At 28.9% G+C, this 21,190-nt stretch overlaps 1 protein-coding gene across 2 annotated transcripts in view; it reads left to right on the top strand.

Annotated features, from left to right (window-relative positions):
• The window catches only part of LOC107450080 (cardioacceleratory peptide receptor), a 66,993-nt gene extending 55,824 nt beyond the window's left edge, over positions 1-11,169 (top strand). The window contains exons 6-8 of one of the 2 annotated variants that reach the window (XM_016065789.4): positions 5,338-5,463; positions 7,496-7,676; positions 10,406-11,169. In XM_016065789.4, coding sequence (XP_015921275.1) covers positions 5,338-5,463; positions 7,496-7,676; positions 10,406-10,691 — 593 coding nt within the window. In that variant the 3' untranslated portion in view covers positions 10,692-11,169. The remainder of the gene's footprint in view (positions 1-5,337; positions 5,464-7,495; positions 7,677-10,405) is intronic. The other variant, XM_016065790.4, reaches the window with a different exon arrangement.
• The last annotated feature ends 10,021 nt before the right edge of the window (positions 11,170-21,190 follow it).

The following is a 21,190-nucleotide window of genomic DNA, read 5'->3' as shown; positions in this document are numbered from 1 at the left end:
CCACCTTTGAAGGTGGAAAAATCGAATATGATAAATAGAAGGGGGAAATGTCCCGCCAGAATAAAGCTGTTTCTGTTAACAGCGCATATGTTCCTCGCATTTATCTATGACTTGAAACATACGGTACTGATTAGCATATTCATTTGCATATTCAATTTTTCGTCTGGTAGAATGTGATTTACTCCCTGTTAATTAGTATATGTATATAGATTTACTTAACATGTGTGTTCCATTCTCTTTTTGTCCATATATATCACAAGGGTCAAGTTAAAGTCAAGAGGCATAAAATCAAGGCAACTTTATTTCAGTGGGATACAATCCTTTTTTCTGGTAACATAAATAAAACGTTCTGTATGTAGGACTGAATATATTAAAAATAGATCAGCCGTTAATGAAAGCATTACCGGAAAGAAATTAAAATCGTGCTCCAGTACACCTTGGCAACATCTTTTGATTAACTTCTTGAACAAATCAAATTCATGATAGCAGTGATTTAGTCGTAGATAAATAATGCACGGTGTAAGTTGGATTAATTATTTCAAAAGGTATTTTCGCACCCACATAATATATTTATCCGAATTGACTACTAAGCTGAACGTCGGCCTGAATAAGAATGTGACGATCATTCGAATGTGATCACCATTTCCCTTTGATTATCGTGCATATATGAAGTCTAAGATTTGCATCAAACAAGCATCAATTTTTTGAGAACTTGAAAAAAGACGTAGTGAGCAACAGTTCCAAAATTTTATAAAAGCTTGGTACGTGTCTAAATTTTATAACTATTATGTAATTTAAGTGCTTACTCTTATGAAGAATTTTACTATTTTATCATAGTAAAGTGTTTATTATTGACCGTGTTACGTTACCTCCTAGATAATATTATATATTCGGGCATTTTGTTTTTCAAACGTTTTTCGCACAATTTGTTAGGACTTCACTGTTAGTCAGCTTTACTCATAAGGTTCAAAAGCCATGAGTTTATCAATTATTTGATTTTTTTAAAAAAAATTCAAATTATTGATGGTGTAGCTTTTCCAAATCGGAATTTTCAGTTAAAGAAATTGTTACAAGATATTTTCATCTGATAAAAAACTTAATCTTGCTTATTACAAAATTTAGATTTAATCCTATTTTCTAGCAAAAGAGGCACTAAAAGATCAAATTACTTTCTCCATAATATTTCTAATTCCTTAAACTTTGAAAATGTTTTGTTTTAATTGTCTGCAAAAATCTCGAGAAACGATTGCAAAGTTTCTGGATATTTTTTATTTACACACTGTATATAAATAAATCAAATTACTCTTATTTAAAAATATCTAACTGCAAATAATATTAATATTATCTTAAATGAATAATGTTCAGAATTTGTTGAAAAAAGTGGTTTCTGTCTTAAAATTATTGAGTAAATTAAAATACAATGAATTTATTATCAGATAAATTAAATTTAATCTTTCCATTTGCGAAAATGATGCCCTTTACAATTTGCATTTTATTTTCGCATTCGAGTCTGAAGATTTATTTCTTCCCAAATACAGTTTAACGAATTATCTATATTTACTATTAATTAAAATCTGATCCGATATTAAAAACAAGTTTCATTCCAATTTACTCGAAAGATTTATGTTTAAATCTCTTATATTTTACTTCTAATTATCTTCTCAAATTTCTAAGGAGCACGAATCTATTATACTGAATTTAAAAGCAGAATTCAAATTAAATTAAAACTAATGCCTCAAAAACGATACTGCTAATTTAAAAGTACACACACTAATGTTGTACTTTATACGAAGAGAGATTGTAATAGTTAGCGGATTACGAATTGCTTTCAAAACCGGGGAATAAAGAAGCTTTCAACAAAATTAATGACTACTTAGTCCCTTCTAATGTAAAGTGCTCTAAAACCTAAGTCGGGTGAAGACGAGATTTAAACTGAAATAGAGAAAATATGCTAATTAAGACCGCTTTCAATTTATTGACACTTTGAACCTTTATTGACAGTAACATACATCCTCGCTGTATCTATTAGCAGTTATTTAAAACCTTGATCTAACACTAGTTAGAATAGCACACTTTGGAAACATGTATTTTCTGATTTTATATATATATATATATATATATATATATATATATATATATATATATATATATATATATATATATATATATATATATATATATATATATATATATATATATATATATATATATATATATATATATATATATATATATATATATATATATATATATATATATTATATATATATATATATATATATATATATATATATATATATATATATAATATATATATATATATATATATATATATATATATATATATATATATATATATATATATATATATATATATATATATATATATATATATATATATATATATATATATATATATATATATATATATATATATATATATATATATATATATATATATATATATATATATATATATATATATATATATATATATATATATATATATATATATATATATATATATATATATATATATATATATATATATATATATATATATATATATATATATATATATATATATATATATATATATATATATATATATATGGGTCATCCGGGTGCAAGCGAAAAGTCACCAAAAGATGTAGACTTCCGCCAACTATTTTTTTTAACGTTTTTTATTTTATTTAAATTTTTAAGTTCTGAAAAAGATAGACTAAAAAAATTAAATAAAAAGAATTTTAAAAAAAATCCATTGATCTCCCATGAAAATCTCCCAACGCTACATAATTGTGGTTAGTAAGATTATGTAAAATCCAAAATATTTTTTTCTTGAAAGTTATGGTGCATAAATTTCAAAAAAAAGAGGAAAATTCTGATCCTCAATATCACTGATGATGTTCAGTTTTATTAGAAGCTTTATTAGCAAAAGCACATAATATGAAACAAAGTAAGAGCGATAAAAACAATGAAACAACAAGTAATACAACATTGTTAATCGCATTATGTTACAGACAGAAGCATTTGATCTACACCTAACCTGATCTGTGCCAAATTTAAAACACATCACGTTCTAAAGCAATTAAAAGAACATTTGATGTGAAGTATATTTGGCACAAAAACAAAACGGAAATTGGATATGAAAAAAAACTAAATAAAACAAGCAAAGAACCTAAGTGCGCTTTAAGATCATTGGACCCGTATTTTTTTTTTAATAGGTTGCGACAGCGAATCGAAACAGTGATATTATTGATAATCAATTTTTTGAAGTATTTTTCTTTAGATATTACAGAGACATACTACTTACTATTATTCAGCTTACTAATAAGCTTTTATTTATATATTAAGTGAGAAATAAAGAAAAACTAAGAAACGAACTAAGACGTTTTATTTTTTTTTTTTTTTAAAACTAAGAAATTTTATGGCCTAGAATTGCTGCGAAAAATTGTACATTAGTTCCAAAATTGTTTAAATTAAAAATAAAATTACAATTAAAAATAAAATTACAATTAAAAATAAAAATACAATAATATGTTTAAATAAGAGGCCTTCCACCTATTTTACTGGATGGCCCAAGCAATAAATTCGGAAAATCGAGGGGGTTTCACGCATGCTAGATAAAAAAAAAGGTAAAGAATATTCAACAACAGGAGTAGGGTAACAGTTGATTTTAGTGATAGTTGTAGCGCTTTTGTTAATTTTGCGAAAAATTGAAATTTCATTTACTGATAGGATGAAGTTATCACTTTTATAACTACATGCACAACGGTTACACAATTTAAAAAAGATTTAGTACTCAAATTTTATTTACAGATTATGCAAAGAAATATTAGCATATAAGTATTTCCATCCAAACTTTTGCATTAGGTATCACTAATATTCAATTTAAAGAACAATTATAGTACGAATAATACTATTTTACTAGTATTTTAAATGTACGTTTTAGAGTACTTTTTGTATTTAGCTCGGATCCGTTCCTACAATTTTTTTTTGATTTCTTATGAATTCTAGGGATTTTATATTATTTGTAAATTTTACTCCCACTTGTAATATAATTTACCGAACATCAAATTTTTATAATAAATTTACAATACTTTCAAGCTTTTATGGAGAAAATATTATTGTTGGGCAACGAATTTAAAATTTTATTTTGAAATAATTTTTTTTTAAAAATTTTATTGTCAGAATTCTGGTTTAATATAAAAATTTAATTTTTTAAACATTGACGTTTCAAAGGATCTATTTTTAGATTTCAAGTGATTAATCGAAATATGTTGCATCGCATTTCATTTGATTGGTATTATGACACTTATTCCAAGGTAAGCAATGGTGTTCAAATCGAAAAAAGAGAGATGGAGGTGTCTACTTTTAACGTCTTTCGAACATGAAGGTCAGAAACATACGATACTTATTCTTACAACAGAATGATGGATCTTATTGTAATACTTGGAAATTAATGCAAGGTATACACTCATACCCAGTGTTTTTCTATTTTATTGAAAATCTAACTATTGAAAAGAAATCTTTTCTGATATGGTGATACCCTTCATGGGTGGTTGTTATACTATGTGTTATTTGAGAATGGTAGAGTTGAAATCTTACTTTAAAAGTTTTTTTAATGTGTTCCCAACTATGGCTGGCTATTGATAGTTTTTTTTTCCTTTTTATTCTTATGTTTTATATTACTAAAACTAAATGGCCTGACAGCCCATGGAGGGCCAAGTCTACTGCGTCACGAAATCATGAACTTAATCATGAATGATATCACGAAAGTATGAATTTTACACTTCTTTAAGCATTTTGAAAGCCATTTCTGGAGAAAGTGTAAGGTATCTCGTCAATATACTATCATTTATGCTTTAGAAAAATTTAAATTATTAATATATTTCCCAAAATTACATTCATTTTCTAGGACTTCTAAATGGATACCATCTTGTTTCGACCAAAGATAAGAACCAATACACAGTTGAATGGATCTTAACTACAGTGAGTGAAAACTGCCTGTGTCTAATGCCTATGTTCCAAAACTGGAACATGGTTAAAAACTAGCTGAAAACTTGTTTTCACACGTGATTATTTTTTATTTTATTCTCTTTAGGTATTCTTTAGAACTGAATTGTTAATTTTCAAATTATTCAGTAAACCTATCATGATTCGGTTGATAGTTAAAAATATGTGAGACTTATGGGATCAACTAGTGTCAAAATTACGCATGGGGTAGTTTTAACTAAATTTGTTTTAATTGCTAATTTTTATTAAAGCCAGCTAAGAATAGCTGTTTTAGTGCCCTTAGCTCTTTTTTTTTGTTACTTTATATTTTTGTTTTCACAGGTTGCGTTAACAAGAACAAATCTAATAGCATGGAAAGTGAAGCTGACAGGAAACGTGCTAGTTCCAGAGGAATCATACCTAGAGCTAAAATAAAAACTGTGAAAATGACTTTGGTCATTGTCTTTGGTAAGTATTGAAATTTACTCACTAGCATGGCCGTTGATGTTATCTATTTACTCAAGTAAACGAATATAAAATATGGATTATTTAAGATATATGACTGAGTTCGACACTTTTTTCAGAAACAGCTATAATTAAAATTTAAATTGTAATTTTGGTAAGAAAGTGTCCCAAATAAAATAAGGGTGAATTTGAGCACAGAAACTACAAATATTTCGTGACACACTAGTAACTTTTCGAAATATTTTAATTCATAAATATCATGAACAAATATCAAAAAAGAATTTTTTTTTTCTCCATCTATAATATAGTCACCTGTTTTTTGTGCTAAAATCCTTAAAATATTTAAAATATACGATAAAATAAAACTAAATATATTGTTCAACGATACTTTTAAAAAAATGTAAACCTTTTTACTTAAAGCATGATAAAAGTAATAAATGTACACATAGATCTTAGCTTTTCGTTGAAAACATCGCTAAATTTATACAAAATCTTCGTCAAAGTGTCAAAAAATAAGCTTGTTTTGTAATCATAACACTCATTCTCAAATTTAAAGAATTTTAAAAAGTTAATGAATAAAAGTTCAAATAAGGACACAAAAAAAGTTCAACCTTTCATTGAAATTGCATATATTTACCCAGTTAGATACATGAAAAGAATAATTATATTTAAAAAAAAAATGGAACTCCTTCACTGCTTAAATATTTGCTTATGATTTTGAGACTAATGGTGTCTGTCAACAATAAAGAAAAAAATAAGTTGAACAGAACAAAATCATTCCTTATTTCGATGAACAAGGATCAAACTTGGACAAGGTAATCAAACAAGGGAAAATAGATAAGAAACAGGTGTGGAGGGGGGTAGGAGGAGAACCCCAGGTGTGCCTAATGTCAAAAGTAAAATTGATTTCCAAATATTATGAAAGAAGCGGGAAAGGTTATGAACTATATTATTAGGATTTTAAAAGATCTAAATGATTCTCAGAAATTAAGCTGTGTGACTAAAGGGTAGGGTTTAATGATTTTAAAAGAAGATAACTCAAGTATATGATTATAATTCCATTTATGTAGGATGGAGAAAAATTATTCAGTATCCTAAGTCTGATCATACCTTGCACGTACTATACGTCGACGTTTAAGGGCAAGTTTAATTTTAGTTTTAAGGGTCTTTAAGGTTGGTGGAATGTACTGAAATGGAATGTGAAAAAATGACTTTAAACTCAAATTTATTCAAAATTTAAGCAATTTGGGGTCTGAGTTAAGAATAATTCGGTAGAACAATCAGATTATAAGTTCGAGATTAATTGGTGAGAGCACTGGGCTGCTAGAGTAATTTTAGTGGCATGATGAGATAGCTGATTTTTAATTAGGGGACGAAGTGAAAGGTTATCATGGAATAAAAGGGAAAGAAGTGAGAAATATCTCATAACTGCGATTAATTAAAACGTCTTAGAAAGTTAAGCAATTTTTATTTTTTGTTCTAAAGGAAATTTGAAAGCAAGTATGAAATGAATTTCTAAAATTAGGAACATAGCAAGGAACATCAGCGTTGTTCCTTGAAATGAACTATAATCTTTAACAAATCATCCTTGAAAAGGAATATGTAATAAATCAAAGAGTTTCACACAAAAATAGTGCATTTATAGGTCAATGATGAAGGAGTTTAGAGCATTAGGCATTTTATATATCTTATGTGCTATGCTTCAAATTTGTCATCGTAATTATGAACCACTTATAGAATGAAATAATAGCTTGCATAATTTAATTCATAGTTATATACAAAATTATAAATAACTTATATTATTATAACATAGCTTTCAGAGAATTTGACAGGACAGTTTTTTCTTAATATGAAACATTTAGGAGCAAGTAGTTTAGCTTTAGCAATTTAAAGTTGATGGAATTTTAACCTATGTCAACCTATGTGGGAAATTAGTAGAAGAAAATGCTCAACTTGAACACAATTTTCATTGCTGTTAAAAAAAAATTTTTTTTCCTTGTTTAACTTCAAATATAAAATTGTTTCAATTTTTTAGTATTTATTCTTTGTTGGAGTCCATATTTTGTGTATGATCTCCTTCAAGTTTATGGAAAAATCCCGGATAGTCAAACGTCTATAGCTGTTTCAACATTCATCCAAAGCTTGGCTCCTTTAAACAGTGCTGCTAACCCCTTGATATATTGTCTTTTCTCAACTCATATCTGCAGAAACTTCAGGCAAGTATCAATATTAGGAATTTCTGAAAATGCTTTTGTATACAATGGTTTCTTATTTAACTGCGTTAATTGTTTAGAACACAGAAAAGTTAATTATTCCACCTTTTCAGAGATAAGAGATAATTTTTATCGCAATTTGTGTATAGAAATATCTACATAAATCTGTGATGGAGCTTTACTCTGTTTAATAACAATCATTAGGTTCAGATTCTTGCCTCGTTCTAAATTAAACTGCATTTTTTCCATTGTGGGATTACGGAACTTATTTTTCATAAAATTATTATTTATCAAATAAATCTAATAGCATATTTTTATTTAAATAACTAAACGCACTAAATCGAAGTTGCTACATTTAGAAAGTTGAAATAAGTATATTTGAATTAATATTCGATACCCAGAATTCACAATGGTTTTCGACTATGTTCTGAAGTAATTCATACCAATTTTGAATTTATAATACGTTTTATAATATTAAGTCTGTCAAATTATAAGTTAAATTAGCTTTAAAGAAAAGGAGAAACTTTAAGAATTTTTTTTAGAAAAATTAATTACACTCTTACTGAAATCGTCATCTAATTAATAAGTATAATAATAAATATTATAATAAAGCAATGTAGGAAAGCAAATTAAAATAGTATTTTGAATGAGATGTATGCTAAATTAAGTTTCTATTATTTCACAGTTTTTACCATTTTTATTTCTTTAGTTTTCATTTATTTATTTACAAAAGATTTTTGAAAATGTTCATGCATAGAATAGTTTTCTTGTTTTCAGTTTTAAACACTTATTTTAGTGCGAAATAAAAACTATACAGACAATTGTGATTGTAAAGTTTCAAACAATAATTTTATAATATATTTTTTTAAATATGAGTGTTGTATTTACTCTATACTATAACATTCTTGGACTACAGTTTTAACTTCCATTTTGTATACTTGTGTTTTACTAAGTATCAAAACGAATCAAACAAAAATATAGTGCAACAATGCATTATTTACGATACACGCTTTTTCACAGATCGATAATTTTTGAAATTAACTGCACGTACTAGTAAAAAAAAAATGTGATAAATAATCACTTCAATTTTAGAAGGTATTATTAAATATAAAATAAAAATAAACTATGACGTATTTATATAAAAAAAAAACCCACAAAAATTAATAAAAATAAGCGAACAGTATTTTTACAGAAACTTTCGTTCATGACAGAAATTAATTGCAGATAAATTTTTTTCAACAGTGTTGGTAAACGGTAGCGCACCAAATCGACTGGAAGAAATTAGTAAAATAAAATGGCGTTGTGAATGCCTGGTCGTTGTATTGTGCTTGGCAGTTTTCTTCCACATCAGGCCACACACTCATCAGCCTATACAATGAGCAAATTTTAATGGAGTTATGTCAAAGAATTTATGTTTCAAAAAACGTTTTATGAAATATATGCTTTGGATGAACAGCTTTTATATTTAGGACAATGTTCATTTCTGTTATCTGACGAAATTCGTTTACTATTATTATAGCCTTTGAAATCAGTGAGGGAATTATATATAGAACTTAGTTTATATAATAAAATACAAAAAAAATTAAATAGTCCTATGAGTTAAATGTGTTAAATTTTCAAAAATTCATTGGTGGGGTTTATTTATGCTACGTAATTTCTATCAATTCTATAAGGGTGTTGTAGATAAAAAGTGGACAATTTTCAGGAATGATAACATCGTCACTATTTTGCTTTGCAAAGAGAAGAGGTACATATCTGAATGAATAACTGATTAACAGATTCACATAAAAGCATTTCAAGTGAATGCAAAAGTGAGTTGAAAAAGATGCATCTGGAACGAAGCAAGTAGAGAAAATTTAAAAGGTAGTTGCATGATTTGGATGTAACAGTTGCTTCAGTTAGCCAGACTACATATATCACGAGTTGTAAACTTTTTAATTACTAAACATTTTATCAAAATTAGTAATGAATTATTAGAAGATATCAGGATTTCCCATTTCATACTACTCCTGCACATCTGATACTGAAGTACACCCTCCACTAAAAGTTTTAAACCATTTATATACTTTTACCTAGACAGTGTTTACCATAATCAACAAATATTTGATGAAAAGTATCCGTATTATACTCACTCTTTGCTACTATAATGTACCTTGTTTTGATCATACTATGAGTTCACGTTCTTTTTAACCCCTTAACAATCGGTTAATTTTCAAGAAAACGGTCATAAAAGTGACTATTTTTTTGGCTTTTGTATTTGTATTACGTATTTGATTACTGCAGTAACTAGTTTAAAATAACCTAGCTATCTACAAGTACCTTAAAAATATCTTGGTACCACCATTTGGTGTGTAAAATGAGAAATAAAATGTTTTCAAAGCAAAAGAAATGAATTAGTTTTATTGTTATTGGCGCGTTACTACTGAGCACTTCAACCCGTCAATATCACGGGAGCGAAAAATAGAGGACGAAACCTTACCCCGTCATTTTCACGGGAGCGAGAAGGAAGGTGTTAACTGCTCTAATACGAGTACTAATCTGTTAATCACTTATCAGAAATCTTTTGTGCATTCCGTTTGCCATAATTTATACCTACCAAGTGTAACACTTTAAATACTATTGTATAACTTAAAAATTTGTTACATATGATTCACCCTGTAAAAACCGTTTTAGTTTTTCAGCATTCACGAGTTGTAAACTTCTCACTGAAAGTTTTTTATCTTTCTTCCCAGAAGGCTGCCTTTCTGTAACTGGATTGCAGAAAAGTTGTGTATCTGTTTCCCCTCTATGCAACGTCCTTTCACTAATGGTCATTCCAGAGCTTCAGAGTACACCACCATGACTGAAACCCTCTCAACCACTCATAGAAATTCCACTTTCCATCCCATGACCAACATGACCACCAAAGGAGTAAGACAACCTTTTCTGAAACAAGGTTCATCCAAAGATGATTCTCGTAAGGAGGTTGCTTTCAATGATCTTGTGGTGACAAATTCCTCAAGAAATTCCAATGTTTGAATTGAATAATTTATAATTAACGATATATGTTTCAAGTAGATTCAAATTTATTGTGAGCTATGTGATTTCCAAGCAATTACGCATAATTTTGTGAAAGTTTCATAATTTTATAAATAGTTTGAGGTTCTGTAATATTGGTTACGATATTTCTGTAAAAAATTATGTGGCTAAATGTGAGAATAACTAATGCTAGTGATTAGGTTTAAGAAAAAGTCTAAAATTATATCAGCGAAATCAAAATATGAAAATTTATTTAATAGTTATGATAGGTTAAGTTATTCAATAAGTTGCCATGCTGAACCAAAAGGATTAATTTGATTCAATTGGTCTAAGAAAATCTAACTTAAAACGTACGAAAATTAAAAAAATATTTTTAACAAGCTGCAGACAAAGTAAAATGGCTGCAAAATAAATATGATTTAAAACATTTTACCACTAAAAATGATAATGAATGTTATTCAATTGAAAAAAAAATAAACTACGATTGTGCAAAGGCAAATGGAAATTAAAAAATAAAATGTGGCAATAAATGTAAGCTTCTCATTTTAATTCCAATTTACTTAGTTTAAATTTTACAAATTAAACAAGAAATAGATCTAAAGTTTTTTTTTCCTATGAGCTGCACAATCAGTCTTCCTGATGAGCAGACCTAGTGCGTTCTCCAGAAGTGGTATCCACTCTTTCAGGACCACCACAATGGGTGAGATACCGTTGGCCATCTTAATTTGGACGTCTAGTTTCTGCCACACTACATGTCAGCACCGAGACTCTATTTGGATGCTAAAGTGCACTAGGAAAGATCTAAAGTAAATTAACTAGTTATTTACAAAAAATATTTTGCACTCTTATTTCAACAAAAACTGATTGTGAAAATGGATAGTTAGTCAGAATTCTTTACAGCTTTATTGTACTAAGAAATTAATGAAACTGTTGTTTATCACTATTTCGTAATAAATCTTTGAATTTTAGTCCGTGGCATTAAAAATGATTATTTCTCTTTTACTTCTCTACGTAGTGGATTAAAAATGCTTATACGGAATAGTAATAATTGCTATTTACGTACTATTTGCTCTTGATTTGCAATACTTTTTAATCATTTTGAAGCAAAATTTTTCATGTTCCATGCTCTTAAAAATTGTGGAGCACGTTATACCACGTAATTATGCAAGTTAGCTGTAATTCAATTGAATCAGTTATAAATTGAACTATAATAGCTACAAACTAAACCATTTAAAGTTGATTACGTGATCCTATGATTCAAACTCAACGCAAACATGTTAACGATATAGATTAGCGCTGATCCAAGTTTTCTCTGACTTTGATCCGTGAAACATTAGGATAAGTAATATTTCCATGTTATTATCACACTGACGACGAAGCTAACACATATGAATTACTAGCGTGTCATACGCAAAGTTGAAAAAGTTTATAAAACTGAAATTGCTTAACTTCAGAAATTTTGACGCATGTTGTTCTTGCATTAAGCCACAAATGCATAATCTCTATTCAATGAATGAAAACATTATCTTTTGATATTAAATATTCTGTGCCATTTTTTAGCCTAGTGCATGTGAAAATGTATCGGAAGAGGTTAAATAAGAATAAAAGTAGTTTCGGAACAAAAAATGATGTAACAATGTGATGATTCTTATTGTAGAAGTTGATACCATGTTTTCCAAATATATATATCTAGTCTCAATAATTTTCTAAAACAAATTATCTAATGCAAATTCGACTTCATTTGTAATTAAAATGGCATTTTTCATTTGATATGAATGTACTAATTTAGTTTTTACTGCTGTTTTTTATAAGAAGCAGTTCTAGTCAATTCTGTCTTTGTTATTAACTTAAATAATATGAATTATTCGGACAATAATATTTATTTTGTCAAATTTTAATAATTCATTTTTATTCATTGTTTTAATTTTTCTTCAAATAAAAAGTTTTTCTTAGCTCATAAATAATTATTGGGAGTCAAAAAATATTTAAAAATTTTGAGATTCAAACAATATTGAAAAGTGATCGTAAAACATACTTTTTTACATTTTATTGTTGAACTTTTTATTTCCTACTATCTTTTGCAACGATTGTTTAATTTACGAACTTTTCAATCAATGTCACACATTTAGTTTTTATTTTCATTAATCAATCATTTTAATTCTCATTATTTATTACTTGTTACTATTCCTAAAACAGAATATTTATGTAAAAACTTCAGCACAGTATTTTTGTTAACGCAATGTTTAAAACTGAATATTTTTAAATATTGTGAATTAATTTCCTAATATCATGGCAATCTTATAGTATTAAAACTCTTTTTTGTGAATATTGAATTTAAACAGCAAATATTACGTAGCGCAAGTAGTTGAAGCAGCGCTTTAAGCTAAAGTTATCAGATCAAAATATAATTTGGAACTTAATTTGGTTTTTAAATAAGTAATTTCAAGAACAACTCTAGAAAACTGACCTAACCCATTGACAATCTTGCCACGTCATTTTCTTTTTATTTTAGTGATTTTTTTTATTTTTTAAAAGTATACAATTTTAATTAAAGCTTGTCTTATGTAATATGTTTAGTATTTTATACCTTTGTACTATAGTTTAAATTTGTTTTGTTTTAATTTGGGATCAAATTTAATCCACTCCACAATAAAGATCCCAAATCGGTCTAGATCATGAGTGGTAATAATAAAAAGATTTTTGTTACTTAATATTATATTTAAAATTGAGTCAGCTAATTAAGTGTACTGTTGGAATCATTTTGAATTTTTTTTAATGTATTCGTAGTGATAATGTTAAGATAGCTTGATATTAAAATGTCCTTTATTGTGAGCTTATTCCTTTGACCAATGTTAATAGATTGATGTTTGTTCCACATTTCCAGCCATAGATTGTCTCCCCAAAAACTGCCTCCTTACAACTGACCTAGTGTTTTGTATTTGGAGAACATTATGAATAAATCTCTCCTCTGTGCACAAATTTTTCATTCAATAAGATCAAGAAAATGGCAGGATTTCATGATAGGAGAAGCAAAAGATAAAGAATGAAGTCTTGAAAAGTTGCTATCGCCTAGCAGATGGGACACCAGTGTCCCTTTTATATTTAATTTTTCTAACTCTCTAAAGACAAGTGAAAATGTTATTTGGTATTTTTCAATTTATAAAAAAACAACAGTTTAATAGTTACTAAAAATAAGTTAGATTATCGGAATTATATCAGTTAATCTCTGTTCATCTAAAATTCAAATCTGCTTATCTAAAATTCAAAAATAAGAATTCGAATTTTTTTTTCATTCATAATCGAAAATTTATAAATAATTGATTTTATAAATTAAATATATTTCAATGATGAATAGCTGTCTCTATTAGATATAAATAACAGCAAATGTGAAAAATTATTTTTTGGAAGAGAACCGTGTTAGGAAGATTTTACATTTAATGCAGAAAAAGACACGTGTTTCACGCTGTATTTCATAACCACAAACTATTAAAATACTTAATAGAACATTTTACATTTATTTTGACCAAAATTAATACAAAATAGTGAAAAGAAAGTATGAAAAATATGTTCACTAAAAATTCTGTGTCAAAGTGTTAGTCAGTTAAAACATCCACTTCGTGATTAATATTTCTAAACTTGTACGCTTTTTGGGGACGGTATTTCCCAGTGGTTGTGAAACAGTTTCCACAGTTTTCACAGATATTCTATAGATATTAGAGTGTATGGGTTAATGTGTACATCATGGAGGTGCCACTATGACAGAAATCTGAATCAGAAATCACATAAAATATTCTCTCTGGAACTCCCAATGTCATTTTGATTATGATAATTTGCACTTTAGTGTTTGTACCTGTAATATATCGATATTGACTCGCCATTTGTATAATCTTGTATATAAATATTTATGACCGTATCTGTGTATATATTTATAAATGTTTATGTGTGACATTTATTACAATAAAGCGCACATGGCAAGATTTCCATCACGTTTGGATTTGTCTTTCATTTATGAAAAATGTTCAAATTTGAAACTTCAAATTAAAGCTGCTATTGAGTTTATGCAAGTAAAGTGAATAATTGGTACTCGCTTCTTTATTTTTAGTTTTTATAAAGATTGTACATTTATGCTGATTGTGTTTCAGACAAACTACTTTCTAAGACGTACACTCCTAAATGAAAATTAAAATAATTACATTAACTCTTTGAAGGGCTGTGGTTTTCAAGGCTAACAACAAGGTAAGCAAAATAAATGTAGAAATTCATTTAATTAAAATGTTCTACGAGAATTAAACTAAAATAATTTTGGCAAATCTAATGCTTTGTTTTTTTTTAAAAATTCCTACCCTTTAGGAAGTTATAAGCCCTCGTTTTTTGCTTGATTTATTTAAATTGATCTTTTTTTTAAAGAAAATATTTTAGAACCCGGAGCAGTGTTTAATTGGGTAAAAGAAGCGAAGTAATTTTGCCTAACTATGTGATATAAATCAGATTTAATTGGATACCTGTAAGTGACGACACTTGAATCGAAAACTGCCACAATTTACTTATTATGACGCCACTTGTTGGTTTCCAATGTGTGACATGGTATTTCTAATAATTTTTAAGAACCAATAAAAGTTATAAAAGTAAACAAACGATATCGACCCTTACTTACAACTAATGCAAAGTTGTGGAGATAACACGAAGTCATTAATTCAAGAGATCTCAAACTTTTATGGTACTTAAAATATTGTCTCTGAAGAACTTTTCGAAAGATTAAGACAAAATGATTGTTAGTTGAAAAATCTTTGTTGTCTAAATTTAAACATTGCGTTTAATAACTAAAATTTCTCTAACACTTAGTAGGAATTTTCTAAAATGCTTGAAAAATATAAAAATATTAGATTCTCAGTCGGAATATCAAAAAAAAGCTAGTTTATCACTTTAACTCACACGCGCAGCTTATTCCGTTGACGTATAACGAACTGAGAAATACAGTGTGTTTATAAAGTCCCGGACCCATTTTGATGTTTAATAACTCATAAAATAATAAAGATAGATTAAAATTAATAACATAAATGGTTAGATAGACTCAAAAACTTTCATGACACTTGTCAATGAACTTCCACGCATGCCCCCTTCGTCGCACGGAGAATATCAAGTCGATAGTCAATTTCACGCCAGGTAGCGGCAAGCCTGTCGGCATCCACAGAGGCTATTGCGGTTTTCTGCAGCGCATAATATTCTCCGACGAAGCATCCTTTCATGTTTCTTGCATTGTTAATCGCCATAATGTGCGCATATGGGGATCTGAAAATCCCCATGAATACCGTGAGACACAAAGGGATTCCCCAAAGGTTAATGTGTGGTGTGGACTAATGCACGACCGAGTCATTGGGCCTTTCCTTTATACAGAAAAGACTGTTTCATCAGTCGTATACTTAGACATGTTGGAAAACTTCGTATTTCCACAACTAGAAGAGCTTCAGCCACATGTCTTATTGAAACAAGATGGTGCACCACCTTATTGGGATATCATCGTTCGTAGTTCTTTGACAAGACCATTTTCCAGGAAGATGGATTGGGTGAGGAGGTCCAATTCCTTGGCCACCCAGATCACCTGATATAACGCCGCTGGACTTTTTTCTTTGAGGATTTATAAAGGACAATGTTTACAGGAGGATCGTGTTGAACATTGATGACCTAAAAGCCAGAATTACAACCGCAATCGCCTCTGCGGATGCCAAACATGCTTGCCTCTACCTGGCGTGAAATTGACTATCGACTTGATATTCTCCGTGCGACGAAGGGGACACACGTGGAAGTTCATTGATAAGGATCATGAAACTTTTTGAGTCTATCTTACCATTTATGTTATTAATTTTAAGCTACCTTTATTATTCTATGAGCTATTAAGCATCAAAATGGGTCCGGGACTTTATTAACATCCGGTATACTATGATCAAAACTACCAGAATATGGTAAAACTTAGATGCTGGCACTATGGGATCACCAAAATTTCTTACCGAAGATCGTTGGTATTGATTTTGGTAACATTAACGATAAAATATAGTTTAATAATATGTGATGAAATTTGATAAATGTGCAGAAATTTGCTAGTTTTATCATAACACTTTCGATCATGACATAGAAGAGGACTTCATGGAAGACTATTTGATGGAATTAGCTCGTATTTGCGATACAAGGTAAGGAAAAGCTCAAAAACATTCCACGTTCAGCCTGATGCCAAGGGGACTCAAACCCATGATCCGTCCCATGTCCTACCACTGAGGACATCCCACTAGCACTGTGACCCGGTGCTAGTGGGATGCAGATTCCTATAGACCAGTCATGAGTTACAGACCTCGTTTTCGTAATTTGGAGGCAAGTGCACTATCCCCTGAGCCACTACGGCTCAGGTAAAAATAAATGATTGTGCGTTTGTATGTCGTAACTTCTGACAACTCTATTTTAGCATTAGCGATGATGCAATTAACTTTTTACTTAATACTACTTCTAGCTATGTTTATATTGAATTTTTTTTCAAATTGTAATGTGTGTCATAAAACTGAAGCCTTGTGTCAAAACGAAGGGGGCTTTAGACTGGTTTAACACTTACAGCTACTTTTACGTAGTTACTTCTAGGTTCTCAATGTATTAAATTATAATTATATAACAAGCGAAGAGTTCCGTAGCCTTGTAATTTTAAACCCAATCCAGAAGACAAGGGAGCTCTTGAATCAAGTATTGGGAGAAATTTGCATTAGTGGAAAGCTTTATGATAGAACTAAGCGCATTTGCGATACATTAAGAGGAAAACCTGCCATGGTTAGCCTGACGGCAAGAGGATCTATCCCATGATCCTTCTACTACTGAGGACATTTTACGTCAGCACTGTTGTTAGTGCGAGCAGGATGCGGAAATCATATCGACCAGCCGACCATGGGATTTGAACCTGGTTCATCTCAATGGAAGGCGAACTCTCTATCATAAATACTGGCCAGTTCTGTAGTTTACTCATTTCACAAGAAGCAATACCGCATGTAAATATATGTTTTTTCTCAGTATTCTGGAGATAGCGTTTTATTCAGTATTCAGTTTATTTGGTACTTCAGTTTTGCTCCCCAGATACCAAAACATTGAGAAACATTTTTTCACTAAAAATAAAAATAACAATGTCTAATAGTTTTACATAAATAACACGTCCTGAAGATGTAAACGAAATGAAAATTTTCAAGCATCCAACCTTGCCTGATTTACCTTACTTTCGTGAAAAACTGATACATACAAGAAGACGGTAAGAAGAAGTGAAGTAATCTGAAATGTTTTTTTTTTCAATGCCCACCTGTGTTAACATCTGTCAATTCAGGCATTTACAAGGCGATTTTGTTGACCTCTCTTTCAGGGGCACCATATTAGGTGGACCAACATCGCTCCAACAGTGAGGACAGATAGTACAGAGAAGGAAAGTACGTCCATGCCTTGCCCGGGATTCGAACCCAGAACCTTTCGGATGCAAGGACAGTTCCCTGCCCCCTACGCAGGCCGGTCGGCGTAATCTGAAATGTATTGCATAGCACTTCGGAGTGTTAGCGAGCAATAGCGAACAGGGAGCGGAGTTTCTTTATGTAGAGGAAAGTTTTTTAACAATCCCTTTTTATGCTTGAAACTAGCTCATTAAAAAATAGTCAAATTCTGCTTAAAAATCAAAAGCATCTAATTGACTTACTTTTATATTTCCGTATAATAATGAAACTTTAACATTACATGATAAATAAATCTATTTATAAAAGATGTTATGATTCAAACTATGCATTTTCGTGATTAGGTATTGCTTTGGTCAGCATATTTAACTTTTGTTTGAAAATATGCGATATCAAACAACCACTGCATAGCTTCTTTCCATAGACTTTTTTTTAAAAAAAGATTTAATGTTATTTTCAGTAGAAATCTTCTCATTTTTCGTGCCAGAATGATAGTACTTATTCCACATGGGAGAAATAAGTTTCATTTTTAAATGGGAAAAATACGTGATTGAGTTTTAGAATATGGATCGAATGTTTAAACATTCAGATCACAGAATACATTTCAATTTACAAAATCTTGAATATATTTCGCATTTTTTCCTTTAGTTTTAAAAATTATTAATAAAGAAATCAAACATTTAAAAATTGGTAATAAAAGCAAATAAACGTAACGATACTGAGCATTTAATGTCAAAACCTTTTAGGCAAAACTCATTAAAGTAAAGATTTTAAGTTCCAGCAAAAAGTAAACGTTCATTTTCAAAAGTTTGCAATTTAATTATTAAAAAGGTAAACAAGTCGATGTTAAAAATAATTTGTAGGTAAAATTCTAAGATCAAACGGAAGCAACTCCAGCTTCTTTTAATTTTACTTTTTGCCGTTAAAATTAACTTTAATTATATGCATTTAATAAATTATCTCAATAAATGTATTTGTTTACGTGGAATTTTCTCCTTGTGTGACCTTAATAACACTGAAAACGTTTAAAAGAAAGCATTTTTGAACGAAACTTTATAATTAGTTTTTCAACTGTAAACATTAAATCTTTGTGCTTGTTTAAAATATGTTACACAGAACATGAACCATGAGAACCGTGATTGCACATTAGTTACGTCACTTAGCTTTAATTCTCTATAGCACCGTGGTTCTATTCCAGGTGGTAGTCTGAAACCTAAAAGGCTTCGGATTGAATGGTACAAACACGTTAGGGAATTAATAAAGCTGTAATTTATTTTTGAGTACACTTCTACCAGCAAGCCATTGGTCTTAACATTGAGAAGATCTAACTTTAACGGTCTGTTATGTGGAATAAGTGATGACGAGTTTTGTTTGTCCGAGAGTGATATTTCTGTTCTATATTTGTACTTCTAGTTCTATATTTGTAGAGCTTGCAATTACATAAAGAAAAATCTTATCATTAACATAAGATATTTACATACAAAATTACCTTAGTGAAACAATAACAAAAAAATAGGTGAAAAGAAATACAACTAGAAATTTCTTGATATACAAGTAGAAGAAGTTGTGGAATATTAGTCTTGAAGTAATATTTATTATTATTCCGCCAATACATTCCTATCAAATCAAGCACAATTATTGAAGTTGAATATGAATTCGGTTTGAACAAAACATAGAAACATTGTTAAATTGGGTTAATAACACTGATTTAACACAGTTTGAATAATTATCTGCAGCATCTAAACCGTTTTTAACGACAAAACTTAGCAATCCTCAAAATTCAATAAATGGTGATCTAATAGTCAATTATTTATTTTTGTAAAAAATGGGCATGAACAGTTCTTTACCATTTTTCTTAAAATATAATGTTGCATATTGTTCATGCAAAAGTTTTATTCTAAAACTCATACATTTATTGATAGTAATACTTTTTGAACATCAATACTGAAAAAGAAACATTGCTATGACTAAGGCTATTTGTTTATATCAACAACCATAAAATTATGAAAAATTGCATGCATGTAATGCAATTTTTGTCAAGTTTAATACCAGAACAAATTGTTCCAAAAATAGGTTACATTTGAGAGATATCAGGTTAAAAAATGCGTAGGAAAATTATGTCGCTAAATTAATGAGAAGAAATGAAATTATTAAAATTATTAGTGAAAGAAATGTTTTTAATTCGAGATTTTTTCCCTCAAAACACTTAATGCATAATTAGCATATGAGTACTTTCGCTATTTTAACGATCTCCTCTCGAATTTTTTTTTTCAATGTAATTTGTAGACAACAGTTCTAAAATGGAGAAGAATTTAAATATGTATCTCATTCAACTAAATGCAAAATATGTTTAAAAAAAATTTAAGTTTAATGCATTTCACAGTAATTAGTTTTTCTGTGTGTGACAGAACTTTGCGAATAAATCAAGCGGAAAAAAAGAGAAGATCTTCATGTCGACAAAAATCCCTAATTTGTCGATAGGGGATCTTTTTAAGCGTAAAAAAGTTCCTTCACCAAAGATAATGATGGAGTTGTATTAAATTGCTTGACAAACAATGGTCGTAATAAGACTTTTTATTCATAGAAATATCTGAATCTGTAATTGGAAACAAATTGTAACAGAAAAAGAAAATTAAAATATTAAGCAACCCTTTTTCATACATTGTTTTGTATATTTTTCACAGTTAAATTGTTTTAAATAAGATTAACGTTTTATGTTGTAATACATCTCTAAATAGAATCAACTAGGTATAAACTTTTAACAATTACAAAAAAAAAAAAACAAAAAAAAAAAACTCATTGCTTTTTGAGGCAATAGATCATAGTGGTAATTCAGTGCGTTAGTATTGGAAATTTTAAAGTAAAATTGAAAAACATCATTTCTGCATTATAACTTGGTTGTGGAAATGATATGAATCTTATCACATTTTATTTCAAAATAAGTTATTGCATTGTCGGCAATTTAAAATTAGTGGAAGTGTGATTTATATACAACGCAATCAAACGATGCTTTTAATACGTTTTTATCTTCTTTTG

Source organism: Parasteatoda tepidariorum, chromosome 3 (genome assembly GCF_982258835.1).
Source record: "Parasteatoda tepidariorum strain Cologne lab strain chromosome 3, Ptep-v5.0, whole genome shotgun sequence".
NCBI lineage: Eukaryota > Metazoa > Arthropoda > Arachnida > Araneae > Theridiidae > Parasteatoda > Parasteatoda tepidariorum.
Note: the sequence above shows the minus strand (reverse complement) of the source record. Positions and strands in the feature narration are given on the sequence as shown.